General features: G+C 33.1%; 1 protein-coding gene across 2 annotated transcripts in view; it reads left to right on the top strand.

Annotated features, from left to right (window-relative positions):
* Positions 1–22,135, top strand: part of BRINP3 (BMP/retinoic acid inducible neural specific 3) — a 422,410-nt gene that overhangs the window by 13,975 nt on the left and 386,300 nt on the right. For both annotated transcript variants that reach the window (XM_032643010.1, XM_032643020.1), the window contains exon 2: positions 8,579–8,864. In XM_032643010.1, the coding sequence (XP_032498901.1) occupies positions 8,629–8,864 (236 nt within the window). In that variant the 5' untranslated portion in view covers positions 8,579–8,628. The remainder of the gene's footprint in view (positions 1–8,578; positions 8,865–22,135) is intronic.

Raw genomic sequence — 22,135 nt, 5'->3', positions numbered from 1 at the left:
ACATTATGTAAAACATGCAAAATTTTATGCCTTGATGAATATCTTGACATCTTTACATAATAAAATGCCAAATTCTACTCCATTAGGCTATTTAAAAATTCAATACCTTTAAATAAACAATGTCTAGATTATGGAAGAGCAATTTTAGGTCATTTGAAATCTAAAATTACAGATCATAACTAGAATTTAATTAAAGCCATAAATTAATACATCATTACTAAAGTGAGGATGTAAATCATTGAATAATGGAACTCTCATTCTTTTATTAAATTTGGCTATATACTATATGTAGGTCATGAACATTCAAAGATGAAAATCCATATGCACATGCATATTAGAAGATGCATTATATTATCCATATGTGTTTGAATAAGCTCTTCAAACTGAATACTTGAGTTTAACTGGTGCTCTTAAAAAGCTATACCTTTAAAATTATTTTTGCTATATCCAGGGATCTTCCTTGCCAAAAGTTACTATAAAATATAACATATACGTATATTTTTAGCAGTAGTCCTGAGTTTTCACACTATTGTTCTTTAAAATAATCGTATTAGAAATGATCCTCATATTCTTGTCATTATTTGGCATATTTGGGAACATAAGAAAACTGACCTTATATAAAAATTTATGATTACATTTCAACAGAATATTAAAGTCATCTCATTCCACTGAAATGTTATTATTTCTCCCACTGTGAGATACCAATTCTGTTTTATGTATGTGGGATAGTATTTTTTTCTTTTAGTAAAACTGTAAAGCAATTTATAACAAGATCGAGTAATCAAGCCTATTGAATTAATCTTACAGTATCTCTGAACAGCAGATAGGTAAATTAAATCAGTCTGATTGTGAGTATACTTTTTAGCTCAATAGATAACACACACAAGCTGAAAACCTTAGTTTTCTGATTTTTTTAGTTTATGGTACATGTCTCAAAAGATATTAAACTCAATCACATTTAGTTGATTAGGATATAATCTTTATTGAAAACATTAAATTATATGGAGCAGATATGCTTTGAAAACCCATAATATGAAAACCTATATGATGAAAACTCATAATATGTAGTTACTCAGATCCCTTGCTTATAATAGCCTGAGATAAAATTATCCCATTTTTATTTTCTATTTTTATTATTTATATTGTCCATTTAAAATTTTTATTTTGTTCAAAAGCATTTCAGTAAGTGACAACAAAAATCCTAATAAATAACCTTCAATATGCAATTAGTTCTAATTAGGCTGTAGTGTGGTGTAACAGGGAGAGCTTGGTTTTCAGTTTGACTTCAAGAGAAATGCCATTTAAAGCTTGCTCTGCTGCATGTTTATTCACCTTGAACCTCAGTCATCTAAATAAGCAAATGGTGATAATAATATATACCACACTGTGCGGCTTGGGGGTAAAATAAGGAAATATTGGTAAAATGCTTGGCATGTCAAACGAACTCAATAAATGTTTATTTTGTTGTGAAGGAAATAAGTATAGCATGTCATTTTCATCATCACTGTCTTCCCCTCCACCCCTCCACCCCGACCCTATAGGGTTTGGAGGGGCTTCAGATAAAGTTATCCCTAGAATATGACCTTCCAAAGCGGGAGGGGCAAGCCATTCAACTGCTGTTTCTATATTATTATTCTTTAAATTCAACAGTTGCAATACTATGTAAGACACTGTACTTGTTAATGAGAAGAGGATTTGTGTTTGACTTTCGCCGTGAACTCTCATTCATTTTGTCTATCTTCTGAAACCATGAATAATGGAACATAAATGAAAAGATTCCTAGTTGTCCACAATTGTGTGTGAGATCATGATAATACCTTATATTTTTACCTAAAGCTAGTACAGTAATTAATAACGATGTTTTCATATCCTTGTTCTTAACAATTTTTGAAGGTTAAGAATGCTTTGCTTTGATACTACTTGAACATGTCATTTATGATTATGATTTGGACACAGAAACCATGACCTCAGAACTCTATTTCTCTCTTTTCTCAGCTATCAAAGCCTTTGCCATCCTGAAGCATAGCTCAGATGCAAACTCCTTCGTAAAAAGTTCTTTTTTATTTCCACATCGAAGAAGTTTTCTTAATCTTGCCATCCATATCACATTAATTACACCTCAATTTAGTACTTAATTAATCATCATTTATTCATTCACTCAGACAATACTTATTAAGCAACTTTATTTCAGGCACGTTGCTAACTGTACTCAGCTGTCATTAAAATAGGAATGATTATTGTCCTCCTAAAACAAAGTTTATTTGGAGGCAGGGAGGTATGCAGGCAAATAGATAAAATATACATACAAATATGCAGTGTAAATGTGCTATAATAGAGGAAGTAATGGCTTCGTAAACTATGACCAGTCAACCTGAAAGGGTCACAGAGTCTTTGTGGAGGAAGTCACAACCAAGGCTGAAGTTCAAAGATAGGGTAGGGTTGGGCAGGTGAAGGGATCCAAGTAGAAATCAGTTTCAGGTGCAGTAAACTGCATAAGCAAAGATGCTGAGGATAGGGAGAAAGTGAGGTAAGTTTGTGGAATACAACTATGACTGAAACAGAGTTGATGTTTAGTTGATAATGGTGCTGGCATACACACGGCGGGGCATATGGATGAAGAGTTAAGCAAGGGAAGACAATTTTATAAATTTTCTTAGAGTTTGGATGTTATCCAGAGGGCAAAAGCATAATTATATAAGTGGGGTAAAACTGTTGTACATTCACATTTCTCTTTTTTAGTAAGATAACTTTTGCAGTTAAAAGGAGAGATTGGAGAGAGTCACAGGGGTGATAGGATGACCAATTATGAAGCTATTGCAGTAATTCAGTGAAGAGGCAACCGTGAGACTGTTGGGGGTACAGAATGACCCAGTCAGGTAAAGTGGGTATGGAAGAAAGTGATAGATTTGATTCATAGTGTTACATGAAGGGGGGGACCCCTTCAGGGCCCAAGAATGGGCTCTTGTCTAACACTCGTTAATGAATTCTCCGAGGAGGCACACATGCTGACAAAGCAAGAGACTTGATTGGGAAGCAGCGTCCTGGCGGAAAGCAGGAGGGTAAGACAACCCAAGAAGACTGCTCTGCCACGTGGCTCTCGGGTTTTATGGTGGTGGGGTTAGTTTCCGGGTTGTCTCTGGCCAATCCTTCTGACTCAGGGTCTTTCTGGGTGGCGCGCGCATCTCTCAGTCGAGAGGGATTCCAGCGCAAAGGATCCTGGGAGCATGGAAGGACACATCGTCTCCTCCCTCCGTTTATCCCCGCCAGAGAATTCTTCCAGGTTAGTTTTATCAGACATACTGTGGGCTGGCGTGTCCTCCCTCCTTTCAGCCCCTCCTGAATTCTCCCAGTTAGTTTTCAGCGGCTCACTGGGACCTCCTGTTGCAACGCAGCTCAGACCAGCGGTTATCAGCGTGCCTAGGGGAGGCTGGCGGTTTCGGTCCGTGGTTCCCTCACAACAGGAGGAAGAACGCCTAGAATTTGGAATTTGGAAGGCAGAGGAAAGTAGGATTTGGGCTTAAATATTTGAGTGGATGGGGCTTCCCTGGTGGCGCAGTGGTTGAGAGTCCGCCTGCCGATGCAGGGGACACGGGTTCGTGCCCCGGTCCGGGAAGATCCCACATGCCACGGAGCGGCTGGGCCCGTGAGCCATGGCCGCTGAGCCTGCGCGTCCGGAGCCTGTGCTCCGCGACGGGAGAGGCCACAACAGTGAGAGGCCCGCGTACCGCAAAAAAAAAAAAAAAAAAAAGATCTGAGTGAATGGAAGTATCTATCATTTTTAAGATAAGGGACCAGAAAAAGAAACAAATGGAAGAATGTTGATTTTCAGTTGACGGAGGTATTGGTTTTTGACAGAGGGGACCATAGGCAGTGGGTCCCACCTTACACACGGCCTTCCTCAGTTAATTCTAAATTTCTGAGGACAGAAGTGGTATTTTTAGTAATACCTGTGGTTTACCTCCATCTCAAAACATATCAGAGTATTTTGCACATTGTAAATGATAAATAAGATTTACTCTTTTATGCTTGTTTTCTATATTAAATAGGAATATAAACAATGAATAACTGTGGAAAAACTATTAAAGATTTACAGTTAAAATGTTTTAACTTTTCCATCATTCATTCACTTATACAATGTTATATTTAACAGTTATTTGCTGCAGAGCTAGCATTTATTTCAATACATAATAAAATAATTACCATATATTATGTAATATATGATAATACAATAATATGTTTTATACTTGAATAGAATTTGGGACCATTTTATACAGATATACTTATTTTATAATAATAAAATGATTCTAAAGTTTATACTTAGTAGAATAATATATTACATTTAATTACTTGGAAGAATGTGGCTTTTAAATAAATACAATCACTTTGGGAATTGGAGACTATTTTGAAGATTGAAAGTTTTATATTTACACATTTTAGTATTAGTGATTATGAATGTTAAGGAGCTATTTTATAGAGAAATGCAGTAGTTGCTCAAATCGAGAAATTTAGAGAATGGGTATATGACCTTAGCAAATCAGTCAGTTTTCCTTAGATTTTGTTCTAAGGGATTGAGAGAGAGAGAGAGAGAAAGAGATACTGACTAGAATATGTGGTAACATATAAACAATTGGTGAATCTAGTTGAAGGATATATGTGTGTGCTGTATTAGTCTCTTAGCTCTTCTGTGGGTTTTACATTTTTCAAAATAAAAAAAAGAAATATATTTGACACAATTACTTATGAAACTTCTTTGCATTTGCAAGGTCCCAAGTGGATTTTATTCCCTAAGAAAATACTTTAGATATGTTAGCAATAAAAATCAGTCCAAATGCAGACATAAAAGAAGAAATCATACAGCATGCAATGTTAATTATTTAACGAATAGGAATCATTAGCATTGAAATACCAACTAGATATTGGATAATGAAATAATGTGGTGTAAATGATGAGCCTCAATGATGTTACACACAATTCTAAAGGATATATCAGTGATGCTTAGTCTTCTTTTTACCTTTATAGTTTCAGGTATACTAGAGATTCAGTTTCAATATGTTAGGACATATTTTATTTTATAAATTTCAGTAGTTTATGAATTTCAAATACACATGGTATGGCAGTATTTTAGATAAAAGTAGTGCACTACCAGCCTGGAATAGGATTACAGAGAGCTAGTGAGGAAGAATAATTATATACTAGAATATATATGTATTATAATATTATGTGTATTTATGATGTATTTTATGTATTAGTGTATATTACTATATATGTAACATCTTCTTGGTGTGTTTTCTTCTGTACAGATTCTCAAGGCCATTGGGTGTTTGCAAGTAATAATGTTGTGTGAGTTGATAATGTTCTCACTAAATTTTATTTTATGAGAAAAAATTTGTTATGAGTAGGCCATGTACTAAAGATGTATTTTTAAACAGTACGATAATTCACTATTTTTACTTCCTTTTAGTTTATGAAAAGAAAAACTTGATCAATACCACTTTTTAACATGAACTAAAATTTTTGTTTTGTATTTAATGTTTTGTTGTGTTTTGATCTTCAATCTCTTTTATTCTTCATAAAATACACCCTTACATGTTCTGGAAAATATTGTGCATTGACATTGTTATTTCCTTAGTTGTTTGCTTAGGCACTTATCCAGGAATAGTAAGTTCAAGATTATTGTGCATTATCCCTGCACTCCAGGGAGTGGAATTGATGAATTCACTTACTTAATCATTTTCACTTTCTTTCATTGTACCTCATGATTTCTTTTCCTAGCAATACTTCTAAGTTTAGCTGTTTACTTCAGTAGTGACCTCCAAATGTCCTCAAAGGAATTCTACTGGTAATTGTCACTGGTAATCTATATCATAAAGTTATCATATTATAAAGTCCATTCAGTAATAATTTTAAAATTAGTACTCATATACAAAGGTGATTCAAATGTGCATTTACCTGCTTTTGTGACAAACTAGGCTAATGAAGTTCTGTTGTTCCTGAATATTGAGCCTAATGGCCACTTGTCCTAAGGATCTTTGGAAGCCTAAATACATAAATGTGTTAATGTATTTTAACACTACGTTTCTTCCTGTTTTGTAACTCTTCAAAGTTATTTCTCAAAGAAGGCTTCTGTAGAACTGTTGGGTATCATAGTTCGGTTTATTGTACATCCCTTTAAAAAGACCTTATAATATAATGATTTCAGTAGTTCCCCCAAATTAATTTAAACTTGAACAGGATTGTTATTCCCATGTGCTAACAAACTGTTCTTTCAGAAAAACTCATTTCTGAACATAAGTGGGAACATGTATCCATATCAGAAGTTGAAGAAACAGAAATAATTAAAACCTAACACTAACATTTTTAGGTAGTTCCCCTGTACACAATTTAGGAAAATCTTTCCATTTTCTTATATGTTAATATTAGGGAATATGAGGACCATGAAACATCTTCAATATATTTGGTAAAGAAAATAATAAGAGCAGTTGTTCTGGGTAATTATATATTGAAAAAATGACAGAATTTTAAAGTAGGACCTTCAATGTCATCTAGGTCAATCATATCCTACTTTCACAACATGCTGTTTCTTAACAAAGTCGTGTACTTCACCACAAAGAGTAGGGTTTAATTTGATGGTATATAATTACATGATTTCCTATAAGTATGAAATATGCTTTGAAACACTCCTAATGTCCTTACATGCTATAGGTGCTTTTCTATGTGCTTTATGTAAGTATAAGTTTTTGGTAACAATGATTAATTTGCTACCTTGAATATATTTGATCAGCAGAATAAAAATGTGTGTTTCACAAAGATAAGGAATATTTATTAACCATTTGGGGATTATACCATACCATCACACATAATAATAATTCTTAGTTTATGAATGAAAATGAAATATACTGTTTTTAAGGTAAATAGTATTGCTTCCACATAAGGAAAACAATATGTAAAAAAATCTATTTTCTTCATCAGAACTGGAAGTTATGATCTGAATCATTTGACAGTGCTATATTTATACAAGTAATTGATGGGGATACAGGATCTTTTAACTCCTACTCCAAAGTACTTTTATTATGTGATATTGTCCTTTCTTATGATAAATCATTGTTAAAACATCTTCACTTGTAAGATGTCCTCTGTTACTTACAGACGAGGGCATATTTTAATCATCACATTTTAAAATCACCACATAAACAACTCATATGATTGGGGCAAATCAGATCGTTTGTGGGTATTGAACCTTTTAATTGTGTAGAGGGTAAGACAGAATCTAAAGACCTAGGTCAGCCATATTGTATCACTGTTTTGAGATAGTTTTTAGTGGCAAAATTGCTGTATACCTCTCATATTGAAATAGTTCAGGATTAAATTGTGAATTACAGGGTTACAACTAAGAGCAAATTAAAATTATCAATCGCCATAACCAAACACCAGAGACATATGGCAACTGTCATAGTTAAAATATTTTACTTAATACTGTGCATTTTGATGGCTTCCTAAAGAGATTTTGCTGATCCAAAATGCTCACAACCAAACTTTCTTGCTAGTCAGAATTTATATAATGCATGGTTCTATGTGTTATAAATAATAATTTTGAAAAAGTTTGGTGAGATGGAAAGTAAAATTGAAATTCAAATATTTGTAGAATATTTTGCATAGCATATAAACTGCATCAGTTGCTTTGTGTAAGGTCATTTATAATATATCACATTGGGATGACACCTCTTTGTTACTTTGGTTTTGAATGCCTATAAAATTAATGTATGTGTTTTTATAGTTTATGTATAATCTATATTGTTTTAGTTTGTGTATGTATATGAATTTTGTAGGTATGCCTGTTTATCTTATGAATAAGACACAGATGTCCATTTAAATCTTTTAAATGTGCTAGAAATAATTTAATTATAATTCTGTTTAAATAATCAAGGAAGTTTTTCCCTAATAGAATAATGTTAAAAATAACTGAGCAAAAATGCATACCTCTACTCCCACCCACCCCCACATCCACCCATCCACGCATCTAAATATATTGCTAGAAATAGATAAATGATAGAGGCATAGATACACACACTTATTTACTTGTTTATGTATTCTTAGACCCAGTTTCATTCCATCTCAGTTTATATATATTTTAATCCATTTTAAAGCCTTTTTCTAATAAGTAAACAATAAAATACATGTATTAAAATTTATAACACAATTTATTAAGTAAACATATTCAGTATTTCTTTTGAAAGTGTCCAGTGTTATAAAACATTTAAGCTGAAAAAATAATTATGAGTCAAAACTTCTGATAGTTGTTGCTCAGTGGGTTTAATGATCCACTGTATGGTGCTGTCCTGACAAGGCTTGCTGTAACTCAGTGACTTATTTTCCAATAAATACAAAAAGAACCAAAGTATGAAAGATACACAGCTCTGAAAAAAAGAAATTATTTCAGTTTACTTGTTAATCACTTTTGCTATTATCTGATTTAAAACACTGATATTAGATTTTTGAAAAAGGATTTGCCACTTCAGTACCTTAATTGCTAGAAAAGAATCTTCCAGGGGTTAACTAATTGCCTGTGTGTTTTGTCTAGGTGTTGAGGGAAAGCTAAGAGAATGAAGGCTCTAAGTCCCCAGTGGAAGCATGATATGGCGGAGCAGAGCTGGTGCTGAATTGTTCTCTCTGATGGCTCTATGGGAGTGGATAGCACTGAGTCTTCATTGCTGGGTTTTAGCAGTTGCTGCTGTTTCGGATCAGCATGCCACAAGCCCCTTCGACTGGCTCCTCTCTGATAAGGGACCCTTCCATCGTTCACAGGAATACACAGATTTTGTGGACAGAAGCCGGCAGGGATTTAGCACAAGATACAAGATATACAGGTATGAAGCAAAGGGAAAGCAATTACAGATATCTTCCTTGAAGGTGGTGGATAACTAAGTTGCTCTAAGGGAAGGTTTCAGGTGGGAAAGGGTTATTATCAGAAGGGTTATTATTGACCATTCACCATGGTAATGTTTTCTGGTTATTTAAAAGTATTTCTTGGAGATGTAACTTCTTATGGAAAAACTGGATAATGGTGACCACAAGTGCAGAACTCCCAAATTCTTGACTGCTAAACTGCCGTAAAGTAAGTTTCAGTTAACTCTGAGGCTGAGTTTATCATTTTAAATACTCAAAATTTTAAAAGGAAATTTCTTGAATGGCCTTTCCTTTCTGCCTTGTATCAGGATTTGTTACCCTTTTTTAGCTTAAGTGGAAATGGTGTCTTCTACTTAGTCACTGAGAAGTTGAGTCACCTCATCCTTTTTTACCTACAAGGTAATTGCACATTCAGAAGCTGGAGGAAATGGCCAGGGAATACAAAGGAAATGCAGATAAATAGGATGCGGTAACAAAGGCCAAGAAAAAGGAGGAGGCTGAGATGTATGGTCTTTAACTTCTACGGTTATTCTGTTTGAATCTAAATAAGTTACAAAAAAGGAGTCATACTCCACCCAAGCCTAGTGAATCCATTAAATAGAGGGGTATACAAGTGGTTGCCTGAATGGATTAGATTGCCTTGATCTATGCCATAAAGAATGTTTTATGAAGGTTATCATTTTGGTTTGTTTCTTCATGATAGAAATGTACAATTCCCAGTGACTGGTTTAGATGTATGCAGAAGCAAAACTTAGTTTTGTTTTTGTGCCTGTATCTATGTAGATCCTGTTATATAAATATTTTGTTTTATATGTGCACCAGAGGGCACTGTGCTTCTGGTCTGTATGCAGTCTTTTATACAGCATTGTGAGAAATGTATAAATCCTATCAGCCATGCATATTTACAGAAGAGACTGAGGGGTACTGAACATGTTCCATAAAGCATCACACAATTATTGCTGTGTGTGTGTGTGTGTGTGCGCGTGCGTGCGCGCTTAAATAAGAAATCCTTTAGTCCAGGTAGTCAGGGCCTGGTCACAAGTCTACAAAAAAGACATTCTACTTTTTTAAATGAAATGACAAATACTAAAGATTTCTTTCTGACATGCAGCAGGAAACAGTCAATATGAGTCCAGCTGTATTCAGTTTTACATGTGTTTATAGGTTTAGCCAGCTTTCTTTCACAAATTGAAGCTACTTGAATTTCAGACTGTGAGAATGTCTTCTATTTCAGCATTCTTCAAGAGGATTTTTAACAGTCTGTCAAACAGACCGATGCCAGAGCGTGTCTCCATGATCTATGGGCATCTCTGTTGGGAGGTCTGAGATGTTGTCTTGTGTGTGATTGTTGTGGTTCGGCTTATCGGTTGATCAGCTATGAGTTGCAAACATGGCTTGACATGTGTTTAGAGGTTCTAAGCTGAATGAAAGAGACATTTTTTGGATCACCCCAGTGAAAGGTAATGAAACATAATGCCTTGGGATTTGTTTGCAAGGCTGTGCATTCCCTGTAGTTTTCATGGGACTCTATTCTTAAACACCTTCAGTAACCCTCTACTCTTCATCCTTCCTATGTCTTTACCTTTGTGGCTTGAATAAACGTGGATGGAAATTGTTTATTTATAACCAATGGAATAAGATGTCCCTGTCCTCCTGCCTGGACCAGACTACAGCTTATATAACCTTTGAAACATTGGCTAATGATGCTATGATCGCTGATGGTTGCTATAAAATGGGCAGTATAATATACTCATGAGGACTCTTTTGCCTTGGCACTGTGAGATATTTCATCTGTCCCACTAGTATTTCTCCAAATTTCAGAGAATGCTATCCACTTATCCATTTGTTATAATGGATCTGAGTTCTTCCTGGTGAAGTTGAACTTATTTTTGAGATATTACAACATCCCAAATCCAAGGATTAGAATAGCTTCCTGGTTTTTGGCTTTATTTTGTTTTTACTTTTGTTTTTAATATTTGTCTTAAAAATAATTATTAGAGACTTTATGTTTCACAAATGTTTACTCTAGTTATATAATTGGTGAATCTCTAAGACATATAGATGAAAAATTAGTATTTTTCCATATTAAGCACTAGATTTATCATTGTAAAAGACCACATAATTTTGAAAAGTGATCAGCCAAATTCTACTAGTGCTTATTATTACTCTCATAAGCTTCTTTATGCTAGGTATTTCGTTGACATAATTCCTGAAATTCTTTAGTTACGAATGTAAAACATATTAAGCCTGTTAAAATAATTAGGTCAAATTTCTTTCAGTTGTCTGTTTTCATTTTATCTTCTTCTTCAGTAACATATTTTTCTTTTCACTTCAAATACAGAACAGCAAGATCATAACAACTGAACATTACTAGAACCATAGTCAGGGCTTAAAGAAAAAAAGTACCACTTTTTCTTGATAGGCTGCATTTTTGTCAACTGTCAAAGCTTATGTTTTAAATTGAAGTGTATTATAAAGTATTTTTAGGTTTTATTCTGAAGCTACGTTATGACATAAGAGGTGATTATTTTATGAGCAGATCATTGAATTGAAGGCATAGAATGAGCTTGCTAACACTTAAATTGTTATTTGGTTAAATATTAAAAGTTGGATTTTCTGCTATCTTTTAGCTAAAGATTGATAATGGAACTTAGGGTAGGCGTTTTAAGTAAGTGTTCTACTCTTAGTGGGCTATGCCTAGAGAAATTGTGCCCCATTTGAAGCATAGAATAGGAGCACACTTGGCCCCTTAATAAGCTGGAGCCTTGTGACTACAGTTACTATGTTCTCGAAACACCCTCAGGCAGTATGCCTACCAGCAAATGCATAATTTTTTCCAGGCCGCGGAAATCCTCATTCTTTTAATAAGTTATGGAGTTCTGGATGAGGGACACCCTTTTAGTAATCCAGACACCATTATCTTGAACCACAGATATGAATTCTAAGGTCAGATGGGTGGTGATTTTTATTCCCATAAAAGAGACATTTCACATATGTAAATCTTAAGATACATTGCTAGACAATAAAAGTCCTTTTTTTTTTTTGGCCTAACTTCTACCATTCTTTGCCTAACCACATGTGCAAGTGAATTATGGGGGAAATGATGATGCTTTTCTTACAGCTTTTTAAAATAATATTAAGATATGTCATATTACTGCCACTTAGCTTGCTTCTTCAGAGCAATTTTTCAAAGCAAAATTTGAGTGAGAATAGGAAAAAATTGAAATAAACACGATGGCTCATGGGTCTTCCTGGTAACGTTCCCTGAGAAAAATTTTATTTAAAGAAAAGTCTTGGAAAGGATAAGTCAACCTAGAAAAAAATAAGTGTATGGACACTTCATGACAGGGGTTTAATGAAATAGTGTGTGGGGACGAGGTGGGAGCTTTTGAGTAAATAGTTCTGGAATTTGGGTAGCCATATGAGAAAAACAGAAGTGAGGTCTCTTTCCAATACCATATACACAAATCTGCTTTATATGGAATAAGGATCTAAATAAAAAAGGCAAAAATATTAAGTTTCTAGAAGAAAACAGAGGAAAACACTTTCAGATATGTAAGGATTTCTTAGAATACAAGGTATTAAACAACCAAAAAACCCTGATCAGTTCAGGTATGTTAACATTAACAGGAGTGTAGCCACCAGCAGTATCCTGGATAAATCTCCCAAGCAGAATGTAAAGTGAAAGAAGCACAACAGGAAAACTTTGCACATAGTATGATTCTATTATATGAGGTTCACAAAACAGATACAACTAATTTACACTGTTTAGATATGCATAACTAAAGACGGTTGGTAAAACCTTAAAGAAAAAAAAAGCAAGGAAATGACTATAATAAAAAGCAAGGAAATGACTATAATAAAAATCAAGATAGCAGTTATCTCCAAGAGGAAAGGAGAAGGATGGGATTTTTAGGGGAGAACATGAGGGATTTCTAAAATAATGACAATACTCAATTTCTTAAACTGGATAGTTGTTACACTGGTGTTAATTAGACCCTAAATATTTTAGACAATTATTCGTATAGATTTTATATTTCATAAAATAAAATATTTAAAAAGTAAGTGAATGTTGTGTCAGCTTTTTGAAAAACTGGAGTCATCAAATTAAGTATATTAATTAATCCCTTTAAATTATTCCCCAGTTCAATATTTACTATTAAAGTTTATGAAGCCCTTTTATATTCCATAGAAATGTTCATTATGTGAGTAAGATATGCCCCAATACAAAATTATATTTTGGTATATATGCATACATTCTTATACAAAAGTAAAATTTTTGCTTGTTGTTGTTTACAAAGACCTTCCATTTTTTCATATGTGATTTTAACTGTAGCCTTTTATTATTTATATCAATTATTATATCAATTTCAAAAAGTTAACATTCAGAGATTTTAAATAGCATGTCTATAAACAGTAAATGTTAAAAAATAATTAAAACCCATATTTTAAAATTTAAATTCAATAATCATCTTACCACAATTAAAAAAACAAAAACAAAAGCCCCCATAGATAACTGACTACATCTTTGGAATTAAATCTTCTGATATGTAAAAACAACTCTATTGGACAACTTGTGTTTCCTTCTGTGTTCCCATATATTAGTCAGTTTTGCTTAGTAAATATATCCTTGATCTAATCTACATCCTTTGTTGTTGACAGAGATCTAATAAAACTGTGTTAGATTGTTACAGTCAAGGCTCCTGGTGAATCAGACCTCTCTATCTCAACAGCCTTGTGTATTCCCTCCATTATTGGCTTTGGGCTTGGCATTCCCTTGTCAATGTAACATCAGCATTATGATGCAAGCAGAAGCTTATAAAAGTGCTTGTGCACTGGGTTTGCCCTGAATCTGATCTGAAACCACCCTGTGAAGTTCAGTCTGGACCAGTAGAGCAGGAGAGGCCACATGGAGCAGAGAGGAACCAGGCCAGTTGATGTCCTTTGGACCTGATAGCCACCAGACAGAAACAATCACTGGACAAGTGAGGCCATCTTATGATAGTCAACCTAGCTGAACTGGTAGAAAATAGAAACCACATTAGTGACCCTAGGCATACTGGAAGAACCAAAGAGCTGAGCCCAGCCAGTACTGCTCATTCATTCACAGAATCATTAATAAACAGACACAAAATCTTGCTCTAAGCCTCTAAGTTTTGGGAAGGTTTTCTGTGTACTGCATATAATTGATACAAGTATTTTTCATCAGGAATATAAATTGGGCAGGTATTTATTAATGATATAAATAATGTGAAATGGTAATTATATCATTTATGAAGAGCTTTATTTAAGAATGTGTGCAGGTGTTTTTAAGCGTACGGTGCTGTATATGAACTGTATCTGAATAAAACTGGAAGAAAAAAAAGAACATGGAAATAAAACTACAGAGAAGATAAAAAAAAGAATGTATACAGTTTTTTAAATAAAAAAAGAAGGGGATGCTAGTTTAAAATGTCTTCTAAATAGCAATTCCTTACAGAATCACTTCAAATTTCCTACTAAAATAGTATGAATCCATGGGGGTAAGGGGGACTGAAAACTCACAACAACACAATCACTGTGGTTGGTATTCAACTCTCTGCCAGAATATGAGAGGAAAGGTGAGAGCCCCAGGAACACGTGCTCACCCCCTCCCAGAGATGAGCGGGGCGGCCTCTTGCAGGAGGTTGTAAGAATCAATGATTAGCAAACATAGTTTAGTGCTTAAGATAGAGCAAGCCTAATAGTCTTGACAAAGGTGACACTTACCTTAAATACAGGTGGGAACTACATCATTACTATCAGCTACCTACTCAGAAATCCAGAGTTGTCACCTAATAGAAACTATGCAGTCCTCTCTCTACTGCAGAACCCTGCTTTGTGATGTAACCAAAGTATAAATAATCATCTTTCTTTCCCACTACATTTGGTGATAGCAGTTCCCAAGAATAGCGTGGTAGGTAGAGATTTTGCCAGATAAATATGTCCTGTGCAATATTTGGGAAATACTTACACTAAAAAATAAAAATTAAATTCTAATAAATTAGAATTTTAAAAATTTAAATTCTAATTTAACTGGTTGCCATATATTTTATTTGCAAAATCTGGCCACTCTAGGAGGAAATAAGTGATTACTGACATTGATGATTATGTATCAGTGACAAGGACTCTCAGAAGTAAATTTGGAACAGGAAAGGAAAGAGCCCAGAATGCAGTAAATAGAGTTTCTCATACACTTTTTTTGTTTAGACTGTCAGAGAAATTAATGTCCCTGTAAATCCTGCCTTAGAAGAAGACAGCCACACTTTGACAATTAAGCCCAAACCTCTACACTTCAGTGCACTTTCCAGCAAACCAAAGAGTGAGTGAGAAAAAATGACACACACAGTCTGTCTCTTAGCAGATCTTGGTATTGACAGATCTCTCTATTCCACATGATATAAATAAAATATAATACTGTAATAGCACCTTTGGGCTTGCAGTGCATAACTGTGTGTCTGTCACATTGTAGGGAGGTTATCCTCACTGAAGGAAGAAAGGAACAAATAAAAAATGGCAGAACAAAAGAAATAAAGATTTATCATAAAGATTTGGTGGAAGAAATCGCCACTTTATGCTCTCCCCCCTACCAATACACACATACACAAGCATATACACACATGCACGCTTGGTCTTATCAATAGGTTGTAAGAAAGTATGACATCTACAAAACAGAAGAGATGGTAAGGAAAGAAAACTTTGAAAATAAAAAGGAATTGTGTAGGGTAAGGTAGTACTGCAAATAAATTTAGCAACAGGAATAAAACCCACATTAAAAACCATGACACACAGAGTTAAGTGTAAAAACTGCAAATATGGTTTTGAAGTTGCATGGAAATGTTAAAATACAATTCTTGGAAGACAGTATTTAACATGAAAGATAGTGATTAAGTTTAAATCATTTGGGTTTATAAGCTCAGACGATATAAATAAATATCTAGAAGAAGGGCCATGTTAAAGATCGAGTACAGTCTTTGAAATGTTTAAGTGGAGAGTTAAAATTTATATTTATTTAAATTCTGAAAATAGGAACTGGAAAAAATAAGTTTAAATGTTATTGCAAACCTTAAGGATAAAAACAGATATAAAAAGCAGCATTATATCTTAAATTTCCCTGCTACATATGAAAACAAACATACAACAATTTAAAGATTAAATAAAACTGATAAACATAAATTAAAACAAGGTGACTGCAGAAAAGTACAGTTAATGTAACGAATGTAAATATTTCAAGCTCTGAAAATAACTATTGTAATTGGATTAAAACATTTACTTAAATATGCTACTTATAACAAAGTTACCTAAAACAAAATTACACCTAGGAGAAAAGGCCATAAAATGTAAAAAGATGATCAATTATCTTAAAATCCCTATAATACTACCCAATGAATAGTATATTATACTAGATCTTCTAAAAGCAATTGAACAAAATATAACTAACATGAGATTTTAATTTACCATTCTTATTCTGCATGGATAAAATAGACCACAAAAAAAGTAGTGTAGGGGTGGGGAAAGGCAGATAATTTGAGTATTGAATTTAGTACAATTGTACTAAATTTTGTACCTAACATGTATACTTCTTAAGAACATACATGGGATACTTATAAAAAAACTTTAAACACAGTATATCCCTACATTTTAGGGGTGTTGAAATGTAACCACGTAACCTTAAAACGAATTATTCAGAATGTAAATTTAAAGCAATTAATTCAACTATTGGCTCATAAAGTTGCAAATTCAAAAATATTTAATGTCATTAAATATGATTTATTTTCAAAGATATTGAATATTATGAAGCATTCTTTCCTATTCTTTCAATTACAAAGTTAAATAAAACATATAAAACCCCCAAAAGTTAAAATCAGAAAGTAGGGTTTGTGATTTTTCCCATGATCTTACTTTTTTAGTGTATAAACATGCAGGATATAAAGATTACAAGTAAATGTTTCCAATGTATCACTGGTTGGAAAGTTTTATAGATTTTTCCTTACATTTTTGTATAATAGTATGTGGAATTCATATGATCGGGCAAAATGCTGAATGTCATTAAAATATTAGGATGAGACATACGTTACTTGAAAAACCACTTCCAAATAATTAACAGTAAAATTATGAGAATTTACCAGGATTATTTAAATAAAAGTTTTTAAAAATGAGGTATATTTTCTCTTTGAGCGTTAACACCTAGTTTAAAAATAATTGTAATAAAACAGCTTTATATCACAAGTAAGAACTATAAAATGAGTCAGTAGTGTTCTATGGAACATATATATAGTGTAGACTAAAATGGGTAAAGATGGAACTAAATACTGTGCTTTCATTATGTGATTGTGCTTTCACATGTCGTTTAATTTTCCAGACAACCCTCATATAAAAATTCCCAATTTACAGATTAACAAAATAAAAACATAAACCTGTTGCCCTTTTGTTTACCCCTCCTATCCCTGAATATCTGTCCTTAAACTTATGCTGTTGCTCTAAAATCACCTGTTGACTCCTCTGAACTATGAATGCCTTGGAGGCAGGACCTTTCTGCTTTCTATTTAAAATTTTATATACCTTATTTTATTTCTATATTTTTATTTGTCTTTATATTCCTAGAGAGAGCGGTTGCTCAGTCATCAAAAGCATTGGCTTTAGATTTGGGCTGCTTGGTTTCAAAGCCAGCCCTCATCCCATTGAAAATATCCTCTCTTGAATGTAAGCAAGGAGACATGAATTGTTTCTGTTTTTGTCACTAACCAACTGTGTTACCTCAGATTTAGAAATTAATTTCTCAGACCTCAGTATCCTCTTTTGTAAAATTAAGGGTGCTCTAGATCTCTAAAGATCTTTTGTGTTATAAACTTCAAAGCTTGTAAGCCCAAAAGCAAAATGGAAAATGTCAGAACAAATACATGGCATGAAAACAAAAATCAGCTCTTGTTAATTCTTCTATCTGCATTCTTCTGTCTTTTGTAAAAGTCACTTATAAATGCTTTTAAAAAATAATATCTAAGAATGTCTCATATTACTCTGTGTTCATTTGTACTTAAACATAAATTGTGTAATAATTTCCCTTTTCTTCATCACTCCAATTCTTTTCTATTTTGTATATGTTATATTGAAGAGGCTATACAGAGAATAAAGCTATTTTTCCTAGTTGGTTGATTTTCCATAAATCCTTCCATTAGTCTGTTAGCACACTTTATAGTCAGTGATAAATTAAGGAGAGTATTCTAGGTAGTGATTTTATAAATAAATAACCTAAATTAATTGAATACATCTATTAAACAACTCTATTTACATCTCTAATTTTGAGATTAAGCCATAAAATAAATTTAAATTTTTGTTACTTAATTCTAATTCATAATCAGATATCCATATGAATTCATACTTTATTCTTTAGTTGACATTGGAAAAATTTCAGTCAGGAATAAAATAGAAATATTAATTCAAGGCTTTAGGAATTATCGAAATTCAGAGAAGCTAGTTCTTAATGAGGATTGTATTATAATCTCATGATCATAAATAAAATACATGCTTTGTAACAATTAATAGAATTTATAAATAATAATATTTAGTCTAATAGTGCATTCGTGTTTGTTTCTATTAAAATGAAAAAATGAACAGAGCTCCTAGTTCACACAATTATTTACAAAAGAAGAAATAACAATTATGATTTTTTGGCATTCAGACAAATAAATCATTTGATTAATTCTCTCTCTAGTTTCATCTTCCCAAGCATTCTGATACTTCACAGCCTTTATCTCTGTGGTCTTCTTACAAATTTAATTGCCAAAATTATCAGTGTTGTTTTCTTTGGTTATCATTGTTCTGAGGCATTTGAATTGCTAACATGCATTTTTAAAAAATTTTTATTGAGCACTATTCCAAAAATGCAAATTTTTAAACTAGAGAAAAAAGCTGAGTAATATTAGTTTTTTTAGGGGTTTCCTTGGCTTTTTCCTTGAGTGTGTGTGCATTGTGTGTATTTAAAAGGACCGTTATGAAAAAAGTCATTTGCATTATATTTCTCATTGTAAGTAAGAAAAGGTCCTAAAATGACATTTATTATGTCTTCTCTGCTTTAATATAAAATAAAGTAATTGCTATTTAATTGCAATACTTTAAAAAAATTTCCAACTTTTAAAAATTAGTCATAAAATTAAGATTAGGTTATTATCTCTTTTATTTTAACAAGCATGTAATATGAATTACAGTAAAAGATTACTCAGGTTCATATTATACCTTCCAAAGTTAAAGCTGAAATTTATACTGAATATTTATGGTTTTTAATAGAGTTTATTCAATATCTATAATTAAATCATTCTTTTATAGAAGTAACAAGTTTTATTTTTTTGAAATTACTTTTTCTATAAATTGCTTATTTTCCCTATTACTTTCGACTGGAATCATAATTCCATAATCTGCCTTAGATTGTAAAAATTATCCAGTGAAATTCATTTGGCCTAGAGAAGAGTTTTACATCAATTAATTAGTAATATTTATTAATGGAATTTGCCACAGACTGAAGTAATATATGAAATACATAGATGTTCAGCAAATGTTGCTTGAAAAAAATTACTCAGAGTGTTCATATAGTCTTAATTTTCCTTTCATCTATTTCTCTAAATATTCCAGTAAACAAAGGCAATGTAAAACACGTACTATTTATTATATCAAAAAACTTAATATTTATTAATAAACCATTTTAGTTTAAGTGTAAAAGCTTATAACCTTGATTATAGGCACAAGAGACATTTTCATGCTCTTTGCTTACTATTAAACAATTATTAAAGCTTTTCTGAATGTTTTACCCATAGTCAAGAAACAGAGATTCCACAATATTTGGAAGTAGTTCACTTATGTAAAAGTTTATTGTGAAGCATTGGTACCTCAAAACCTCACTGTATATGTTCCACAGACATATGATTACTTTTGTGTCTGTCTCTACTTTTTTTTAGTAATCTTCTCTTTTCCACATAGGTGCAGGCTCCCTGTTCTCTTCCTTTTTGACACAGTTGAAAAGAGGCAGAGAGAATGGCCTTGCCATTCATTTGCAAGTCCTTTTTCTAACAGACATTTCCTTGGCTGCTCACTTAAATAGATATTAGCAGCTCACTAATTAAACTACCTCCCTGTCAGCCTGAAATTAGCAAAGACTCTGTTTGTCTGTGGCCTTGTATGCTGTTCTATCTTAAAGACACACACTACTATTATCCCAAAGCAGAATAGAACATTAGATTTAAATAAACACACCCATTTAAAGTTACAAAGTATTTCCTCACAAAATATAATCTTTCAAGGATTATCCATTGTATAAAAAGTGCTTTTTATAGTCGTCACTAAATTCATTACACATAAGAATACTTTTTCACATTTATTATAAAAAAGGGATAACTTTCTTTGCATTTATCTTTTCAGAAGATAGGCTGTTTTAAATATAAAATCAAAGATTCGAACAATTAAAAATGCTCTTAATATTCATCTATTCAAATTAATGATATTTAGCTCATACTGTATAATCTCCATCTATGATATTACTGTCAAGTGGTCATCAACCCTTTCTTTAAATGTTTCCAATGATTGAGAACTCACTCCATCCCAAGACAACTGAATCAATGGATGAACACTTATGACTCTTGGGAATGCCTTCCTGGTGAAGAGCCAGAATTTGTGAGCTTGCATCTTCTAACTACTGTACCAAATCTACTTCTTCATCATTTATTTACATTATAGTACCCAGGTGTGCTATTAATCTTTAGTTTTGCAGAAATCATACTGCTCTGTGTATGGCACAGTTTGACTCTCCTACTGCTGAGAGGACTGCCTGTGTGTCCATATCTCATTGAATGTAATATAAAAACATTTTGGCCCCATTTGACAGATCTATCAAGAATTTCTGTTCTTGAACATTATAATCCAACATCCGCTTGTATTTTAAATCTGCACATTTGAAAGGAATGTCTTGTATATATATTCATTTGCATTAGTGATAAAAAATTATAGATGAATAAGAGTGAAAACAGATCTCTCAACCACATCATGAGAAACCCTCCAAATAGATAAATTTCAGTTTTTGTAATGTTCAAAGCCCTTTATCAACAATTTCAAAATCCCAAAGTTCTGAAGATGAGCCTTTTTTCTCTTAGCACATTTGGTTGCAAAACCTGCCCTGCCCTGGACAGACATGAGGCTATAGTTTTTATTTTTGTACTTAATGCAAATATTCATATGTTACATTTTAGGGACACTGAGGTATTTAATTATGGGTTGATGGTTTAGACTCCACTGAGGCTATAACATAAGGTATATATCCCTTATACTATATATACCTCATTCTCCCTCTAAGGTCTGAAAAACTCTGAACTCAGATGCATTTGACCTCAAGGACTTCAGATAAAGCCCTGTGGCTCTGTATTAACTTCCAGGCTTTTCTCTAGCTTCCCCATTAGGATATTGCTTTTGACCCTGTTAAAATGCAAACAAGGCACAGTTGGATCCCACAGGGCGTGCTTCGTGGCCTCAGATATCAGGAGTTATACCGGGCAGCAGAGGATTCCTGGGATGAGTACCACTTGGGTACCCCAGGTGCCAGAGGCCCCTGCCCAGACTCATCTGTAAGGAGCCTGGTTCACACCACCTATCAAACAAACCCCAATCCTCCTCCACACCTCCCCTATAACACACAGATATTTTACAGAATACTGACTTATTTGTTGATCTGTTAGGTTAAAAATGCCATCTATGGAGGAAATTAAACAGATTTTCCTATTCTTCATTTTCCAACTTTTCAAACATGTATGAAATGCAATCTAGGACACTCCTTTTCCATTTTAAACATTGAAATTATATTTGCAGATCCTTATTTTTAGGTTGTGACCTTGTAATCCTTATACTCTATTGAAAAGTTTTTAAATCTTTTTTTTTTTCACTTGACCTTTAACTTAGAGTTAACCTACTTATTTTTGGGCATTATATTGATTTAATCCTGCTCATAGAATAGAGAGATAAAAGGAGCTAAGGGTAGGATAGAAAATGAATTGGCATTATAGAACTAAGGTTTCAGGCCTGTATCTATCATTTAGTTTTTGTGTAAACGTATACAATTGTATCACCCCTCCTTGTCTATGAGTCCTCATCTAGTAAATGAGGATGACAGGAAATTCTGTAAGTTTATTTCTCACCATGAGATTCCATTGAAGCAGAGTCCTTGCTGTTATCTTTT

Source organism: Phocoena sinus, chromosome 1, assembly GCF_008692025.1.
Source record: "Phocoena sinus isolate mPhoSin1 chromosome 1, mPhoSin1.pri, whole genome shotgun sequence".
NCBI lineage: Eukaryota > Metazoa > Chordata > Mammalia > Artiodactyla > Phocoenidae > Phocoena > Phocoena sinus.
The sequence above is the reverse complement of the archived record's forward strand: the minus strand, read 5'-3'. Positions and strand labels throughout refer to the sequence as shown.